Here is an 8,457-nt window from a genome sequence, read left to right on the forward strand (position 1 = left end):
CGCTGTTTTGATCCAAACACCAGTTGAAGTTGTGTGTTTGGATGCCCTTTGCAAAACCCCAACTCATATCCAGCTTGACAAAATAACAGCTAAAATGCAGACTCGGCAAAAACGAAGACTGAAAAAGCAAGCTTCAACCCCATTTTCCCAGAAATTCCCTTTTGTGGAAGAGTGTACAAACAGGAAGAAAAGTCAGGTTGCGTCTAAGGCAATCAAGCTGAGAACAGCACAGCGGACGACCATGACTGTTCTAATAATACTATATCAGAACAATGCAAAGCAATTCACATTAGGATAAGATCCAATTGACAATTTGCAGCTCCTGTGACGACCATACCAGATCATAGAAATCCACACGAGAGAGAGAGAGAGAGAGAGAGAGAGAGAGAGAGAGAGAGAAGGCGACCAATCCTACGGTTTCTGTTTCTGTGGCCAACTTGAGTTTTAGATGATCTCATTTTGGGGCTGATGTCTTATGAAGATATGGCACTACAGATGAACGAAGTAGAATTCACATGGTCATTATGGTGGGCCCCACATGGCATTAATGATAGCTCACTCTGTGCAGCTACATGCAATATGGAGAGTTTCTGCGAGCTACTTGCGTGATGGAAAAGGTTTCAGGTAAAACTCTTTTATCCTTCTTTCTATAAAACCCCTTTTCATATCTTGCAGCCTAAACTACTTCTAATGCTAATTGGAAGAGTAAAATCACCCTCAGCTATCGCTTCATGCAATAAAATCTAAGTCATTGACTTTTTGCGAGCAAAATCTTGGATGAAATCTCAACCATTCAACAGATACCAGCCCCATTTTTATGTTCCTAAAATACATCTAACTTCATCTAAAATGTCCCCTAATGTCCTTTTAATATTTGAAGTTCTCTAATATTGAGAAACTAACTGCGAGAGTGGAAATGTCCAAATGCTACTCGCATTATACACAGCATAGATGAAAACATAAACAAAAAGGAGGGATAGTAGTACTGATAATAATTTCCAGAAGCTGGATGTGGATGCTTGGCAAGGAAAATATGAATTTGGTCATTTCCACCAAATTACCAAACTCACAATTGCAACCCAAATTGAATACTGCATCCAAACACACCTTTAAGCAAAAGCTGCTGAAAAGCTATCAAAGTAGTTTTGAGTTTAAAGCCTATACTGAAACACCATGTAAGCAAAGAAAATCCAAACATAGAAAAGCCATAGAAATGCAGAGATTTTCATATCACACCATATAGAGCAACAGTAACATAGCAGTCTTTTCATCACACTTCTACTTAAAATCTTCCCATATGTTTTAACATCTATGAAGGTTTCTAAATCAGTAGATAAACACCCAAAACCTCCACTAGAAACAACACAAGAAAACTATTTCCTAAAACTAGAAAAACCATTGTATTATTCCTTTCTTGAGCATATCCTCATGCGATAGCATTGCCTTCATTCAGAAGCATCTGATCAAAATGCCAAACTCCTGCAAAACCAACCAAAACATTGCATCAGAAAAACCACCTAATTGGAAAAGTATGCTGTCTGGTGCACTCAGAATCAGATTGGGCCCTGGCCATGGCTCAGCTCAAGAGAATTAGGATCTCCAATTGGAATCTGCCACATACATGAGGGGGGATCCAGGGTTATCAACGGGTGGGTCCCCTCCCATAGGGATGTGCCATGGGCCTATGGCCCAAGAATCAGGTAGGCGAGCCACATGTGAATCATCAAAGATGGAACATCAGTCGATTTCTCAAGTGGATTCAACAGTCCATCTTTTTATGTTTGAGGCCCATCTGATGAAAGATCAGTCTGCCTGATGAATGGCTTGGATCCATCACCATATGACCAGTGATGTCACGGTGAAAAAGGAATTCTCTCAAAGTTGAGTCTTACCATGTCCTTTGCCCACCCTTCTCAACTGAGCAACGTATTCTGATATCTTCTTTATGGCTTCCACCTAAAAAGAAAACCCACATTAAAACCTAACAACAATGGAGGAAAAAAAAAAAATTCAATTCCAAGCAAAGCAAATAGGGAAAAGCGAACTTCACCTGCTCAGCCAAGAACTCGCTTTCGACAAAGTCTGTCATCTGGGGATCATTGCACCGGACCGCTACCTGTTTTTATTGGACAATAATCACCATATTCAGAACTCAAACAGCTAAATCAAAATAAATAATAAGGAAAAGAGGTTTGCTCAAATACATCCCGACACATGCATTTCAGAACGCTGGGATTCTAGCCCTTGAATCTGGGTCATGTTCCAATGATCCAAGTCATTTATACCCCAAGTCTCACTCTCTGTGGTGGAAAGATAAAAAAATAAAAGCTCTCAATTGGAATAACTTTGGGTGGTGGACAGACAACAAATAAAAGTTCTCAATTGGAATATTTCAACCCTTGAAGATAATTTGGCTCTTTTCCTTTGAACATGGAATTTGCCGCAACCTTTGTATAATCATTCAATCAGAGTCTTTTCGGGTATGCTCCATTCAACAAGAGCCCTATCAAATAAACAGTTTTGAGTCATTGAAAAACCCAAATCCAACAGCTATAGTCCCAACGTCTCCTATTGCAATACCTTATTGGAATATGTCAAGATGTATTCGAGCAAACATCCAAGGGGAAAAAACAAGAAGGAAAGAATGAAACGGAGGTGAAAGTAAACAGCAAAGCAAGAAAATTAGGCCAAGAAATTTAAGAGAGGATCTTACGCCGTGCAAGTTCAGAAGCTTCTCATTAGTAAGCTTCTCCAAAGCCAGCGCAAGCTCCATCGCTGAATCAAGAAACCATACAGCAAATTAATACATCAGAAGAAAGATACGATGTCCAGAAGTGCACCATAACAGACCAAGCACACAAAAAAGATGAAAGAGGAGCAACCTACTCAGACACGAGCACTCATCGCATGAGTCAGAACTCACACCCACATAGAGCTGTACACGAGTCGAGTTAAGCTTGTTAGCTGCTCGGATCAACTTGGAAAAGCTCGACTCGACTCGGATCAAAACTATGTTTGAACCAAGTCGAGCCATTTTTTATGAGCTCGGAACATTTCGAGTTGAGTCCGAGCTGGACCTAGCTCGACTCGGTATTGAGCTTGACTCAACTCGACTCGGCTTGGGTCGGACTCGGATCGAGTTTTGAGTCATATATATAAAACTAAAAAAAAAAAAAAAAAAAACCCTTACTTCACCCGACCCTAACCCGTTCGCCCAACCCTAACCTAGCAACCAACGCCCAAATTATCCGACTCTCCCCCTTTCGCCCAAATCGGCCAGCAACCCTAACCTGTTCGCCCAAATAGTATCGTTCGTTCGCCCAAATCCAAGAATCCCGCCCAAATCCATTGTCGTTCTCCACCACCCGGCGAATACTCTCCTTCCAGCGTTTGTCCGTACGACTGGTATCTGAAAGTGAGTCCTCTCCTCCCCCATCTCTCTCTCTCTCTCTCTCTCTCTCTCTCCATTTTTACGGCGACTAGCATCCGTCTATGTAGCAGAACCCATCCGACTAGTGACGACTAGCCGGGTGGCTCTGGTACAGTCGGACGCCAGTGGCCCAATGGCTCTGGTATAGTCGGACGCCACTGGCCCAATGGATCTGGTACAGTCGGACACCACTGGCCCGATGGCTGTGGGCTGTAGACTCGAAAACTCGAACTCAAAATTGGCTCGAAGACTCGAACTTGAACTTGACTCGAAAACTCAGCTCGAACTAGACCGAGCTCCTGGCCGAGCCGAGCCGAGCTGTTGTTCCAAGCTCGAAGGCCGAGCCGAGCACGAGCTGAGGACTCAAGTTGGCTGAGTCGAGCCGAGCTGGGCAAAGCTCGGCTCGACTCGTGTACACCTCTACACCCACACATCATGAGAGCACACATCGTATGAGTCACAACTTGCACCACCCATCATAAGAGCACACATTGCATTAGTCATGACTCACATCCAACCACCATGGGTGACTGTGTGAAGCCAACATCGGCTACTTTGGATAGGCTATGGTCATGAAATCATGTCAACTGACGATCTTGACCATGCAAAGAGTGTCCTTCAACTGGATGGTTGAAAGTGAAACAGTTGACACTTCACATTCATTCAGCTCGAAGATTTCTTGGACCAGTATGTCCAAAATTGTCATGATTTTCAGAACACACCCCATCCATGAGGTGTGATCCTCCAAACATGCAGTTGTCTTCCACAAGAAAGGCTCCACAAGTAATATGATTGGTGGAACTACGGTCTTTACAGAAAGAATCAATTCACAGCCTACTCCCATAGCAGATTCAATAACCCAGACTGATAAAAAAGAAGAAGAAGAAGAAGAAGAAGAACATAGATTTGAACCACTGAACAAACTCTAAGGAGTCATTTGGATGCCAGGCTAAACTCAGTTTTCACCCACCCACTCCACATATCAGCATGGGGTGACTTCATATGGAATGATTATTGGCCTAAAGACAGCAGATGGCTCAGATTCAGCAATGCTCATGGCCTAAATAGTGTAGCAGCCTGAGTTTAAGGCTATGAAGTCGTAATAATATGACGACCTGATGAATGGTTTGGATCATCACACACGTGTTCCATGTTGCACTTGTGTACTGAACAAAAGAACCGTCAAAATTGGGAAATTGACTACCTCAGATGGAAATTCTGCAAATTGGGCTTCTTCAGTCCATTCTTTGCATTTCAGGCAAACAATTCTTGTAGGTTACATCATTTCATGCAACCTACGGAAAGGGTTGGTAAAAGATGAACTTGGCTGAGCATTCGAATGGCCCCTAAAGATAAGTTAAGCTTTCAGCTAAACCATGTTTACATTGTACTTCACTTTCATACATCATCATCAATATCATCTAAGCCTTATCCCAACTAATCAGGAAAATTTTCCATTGCATACAAGCATAAAAAAGTAGAAACATATATACATACAAAGGCAACTAGGTATTCATGTAGATTTATTGCTAATGTATATGTATTAGTACCAAATATGCAAACATATGCATAAATTCAAGAACATAGATCGAATAATAAATACATCAAGTATGTTAATGTTTTTCTTTTCTGATTTTTAGAAGTAACAGATGCCATTTAACCCGACTATGTTAGCATATGAGCACTCATATTGACTCAACGAGTTTGTTTTTAGTACTCTCAAGTTACACCTAGCATATGAGCACTCGTACAAACATGCATGGATTATATTTTCAATAGAAAATAAAGCAGGCAAATGAATCTTCCCATACAAATTCATTATCATGAATCTAAGCCTTATCCCAATTAACTGGGGAAAAAAATTTCTGTTGCATACATACACAAATAAAACATATACATACATACATAAAAAGACAACTGGGTATTCACGTAGATTCATTCCTACTTACATGTATTAGTACAAACTATATAAACATATGCATGAATGCAAGGACATATACACAGATAAATAAATACATCAAGGCACATGTTTGTTTACATTTTGTCCTAATTTTACAAGAAAAGGATACTATTTTAACCCAACCATGCACTTGCTCGAGTTAAGTCGAGTACTCTCAGGTTGCGCGCTTGTATATTAATATGGATTACATACATATGTGGACAGGATTTCAATAAATAATTTTTTTTTAAAAATACAATAAAAAAGAAAGCGCTGGCAAATGAATCTTACCAAACAAGGCATCTCCTTTCTCGGGGTCATCAAACTCAGTGAGAGGCATTATTATAGACAGCAGCTTCACTCTCCCTCCACGCTTGTTCTTCGAAGATTAGACAGAGAGTATTAAAAATTGAAAAAAAAAAAGAAGAAAAAAACCATCACCAAAATTCTACATCAAAGACAGGAGTATCGAAAACAACAAAAGACTGATAAGAACCTGGTATTCCATTAGTTTCTCAGCATGCTCACGTTCCTCCTCGCTCGCCTCTTTGAAGAACCTGAAATTTATAGTGCTCGAATGTCAGCTTAACGAGCAGTGCAGCAAGAAAGGATATAAGGAACGGGTTTTGGATTTTCTGATGCTTACTTTGCAAGGCCTCTGAGTGCGACATTATCTCTGTCGAAGTAGGCAAACATGGCATGATAGACATACGAAACGTTGTATTCAACACTGCAATTATAGTAGAATTAGATAAAAGAAGTATTAAAGGTTTTACAGACATCACAGAAAAAAAAAAAAAAAAAAGAGGCAAAGATAAAGATTTCTCCATGCAAAAAACAGAGGTAAGATGAGAAATGGGTTTTCAATGAAAGAAAGAAAAAATTCAGACAAAAATTAAAATAGAAAAAATAGAAATCAAAAGACCCAGAAAACCATCCAATCAAAGCAACAAGTACAAGACAGGATTATCCACAAGAGTTTGAGGAAAAATAATCAAGCAGAGAGAAAAAGAAATAGAGGTGAAAACAGAGTCTGAATAATAAAGATAACCGATACAAAATAAAATAAAATAAAAAATCTAGAAAAACAGAAAGTAACCATTAAAATTTCAACCTGGACTTTGAATCCAAGTTGTGTTTGGCACCCTGGATTTTGGTGAATTTTCAATCCTGCCATCCAAGTTCTTCTCTCAAAGATGGGTTACAAAATCCAAGGATTTTCAATCCTCTCCAACTATCATAATCCCTCTCCTCCTCTCTATGAAATGGCCTTTTTGAAAATCCAGGTTACTAAACACAATTTCAAGATTCCACAGGATTGAAAAGCCAAAGCCACCAAAATCTTGGATTTGAATTCTTAACTTAAAATCAAAATCCAAGTGGCCAAAACAAAAGCATTCAAAAGAACAAGAATAAAACAGAGTCCCTACATTAAAAAAAGAAAGAAAGAAAGAAAGAAAGAAAAAGAGAGATAAAAAACCAAAAAAAAACCCAATAAATTTCTTGAAAAAAATAGACAGAATGAACTTCAAAAAAAAAAAAAAAACCCACTTGATCTGTTCATTGATAGCAGCCTCGGAGTCATTGGAATACTTCTGTCGAGCGAGCGAATCGTGGGGGACCGATGGCACCAGCTTCAGCTCTTTCTTGACCTCTTCGAAGGGCTCGAATATTACACCTGTCAGAGGGCGGCTGCTCGCCTCCTTTGATGCCATCGATACAATCCCATCCCCCATCTTTCGCCGCGAAAAGCTCAAAACAGGGGAAACAGAGGAAGGAGATGGAGACGAAGAAGGAGATAGAAAATGAAGGTGGGTTTCTCCATTTGGAGAGAGAGAGAAGGTAGAGGAAGCAGCTCTTAGAAACATAGCTTCTATGAAGAGAGGGAGAGAGAGAGAGATGATTCTTGAGGAAGAAGGGTGTGGTGGGAAGATGATAGATATAGAGGACGAAGAGGGTGGCATGAGTGGCTTAGGTTTTACAGATGGGCCATCGATTTCTTGACACGTGGACGGTCAGCATTGCTTGGCTGGAGGGTGCGCGTGGCGGCCTCGTGCTCTCTGTCAAGATGCCCTGCCTACCTGTAAATCCTGAGAAATATCTTGACCAAATTTTTGTAAGAAGTTTCTCGCGAGTGGAGACTGAATAGGACTATCCTCGCAACTCCCGTTCTTAAACACTGATCTGGTACGTTCATCGTATTAGTCCCATATTTTGGATTCTATAAAATTAATAACAATTTTTTTCAACCGTCTGGATTATCATAATCCTACTATTAAAATTTTTCAGTTGATTTTCATTTGTAACCTTCAATAAATAATTTATATATTTAATGATTACTTAAATTGATAAATTTATTTACAAAGTTTTTATTATGGGCCCACTTTTGGATGGTTCTGATCTTGCGAACACATGCTATATCACTAAGTGTTTGAAAAACAGCCTTCTAAATCTATACTCGCGCAAATCGCCTTTGTACTTTGCGCTGGATATGGTCACCAGAAAGAACGCATAAAAAGTAAGGGTTTTTTGGCTTTTTGCTTGTACGTTATCATCATGACACGGAAACCGCCTACTTGTCATGGGATTCGTAGAGAAATCCATTTGGATGCAAGCATATACACTGAATCTGTGTATAATTACCTATGTTATGGGGTTGTATGGTTCAGATCATTGATCTGGACCGTCCAGTTTGTGGGCCACCTAGCGGATGTTATGTAACCTGAAATTGGTATCTAATGGACTAATCTTCAATAATATTTCACTTACCCAAAGGAGGTCTTCAATGAAGCTATTAGAGAGGAGGATATACACCACTTGGGCCATGGATCTATGCGCGTTGGGCCTGTCTTGGAGTGATCAATGGAAGTGGCTTCTGTGGATCTCTGACTGTGAGGATATATGTGCCTTACATCCACACCGTCCATCCTTTCTGACCGCTCATTTTATGGTATGATCCAAAAAATGAAGCAAATTCAAAATTCAAGTGGACCACACCAAAGAAAAAAGTGGTGAATCAATAATCATAGTTAAAAATTCCTTGTCGGCCATCAGAATTTTTCCTTGCCATTCAACATATTTGACAAGG

The 8,457-nt window shown here is 40.0% G+C and overlaps 1 protein-coding gene across 1 annotated transcript; it reads right to left on the reverse strand.

Moving 5' to 3' along the window:
- Positions 1–1,197: 1,197 nt before the first annotated feature.
- LOC131253426 (ferritin-3, chloroplastic-like) lies at positions 1,198–7,285 on the reverse strand. Its single transcript, XM_058254413.1, has 8 exons — positions 6,921–7,285; positions 6,016–6,099; positions 5,866–5,926; positions 5,661–5,748; positions 2,714–2,775; positions 2,051–2,116; positions 1,893–1,956; positions 1,198–1,479 (listed from the first exon to the last, which is right to left on the reverse strand). Exons 1-8 carry the CDS (start codon positions 7,235–7,237, stop codon positions 1,427–1,429), a joined length of 795 nt encoding a protein of 264 aa, XP_058110396.1. The 5' UTR covers positions 7,238–7,285; the 3' UTR covers positions 1,198–1,426.
- Between the last annotated feature and the right edge of the window lie 1,172 nt (positions 7,286–8,457).

The sequence above is a fragment of the Magnolia sinica genome, chromosome 8 (assembly GCF_029962835.1).
Source record: "Magnolia sinica isolate HGM2019 chromosome 8, MsV1, whole genome shotgun sequence".
NCBI classification, from domain to species: domain Eukaryota; kingdom Viridiplantae; phylum Streptophyta; class Magnoliopsida; order Magnoliales; family Magnoliaceae; genus Magnolia; species Magnolia sinica.

What these genes read in the sequence shown, in the direction of transcription:
- LOC131253426 (XM_058254413.1), bottom strand. Translation starts at nt 7,237, where the DNA reads ATGTTTCTAAGAGCTGCTTCCTCTACCTTCTCTCTCTCTCCAAATGGA. An exon ending in AGAAACTAATGGAATACCAG is followed by an intron (nt 5,749 to 5,865) that starts GTTCTTATCAGT and finishes TAATCTTCGAAG; the next exon opens with AACAAGCGTGGAGGGAGAGT. An exon ending in AAGGGTGGGCAAAGGACATG is followed by an intron (nt 1,480 to 1,892) that starts GTAAGACTCAAC and finishes TTGGTTTTGCAG; the next exon opens with GAGTTTGGCATTTTGATCAG.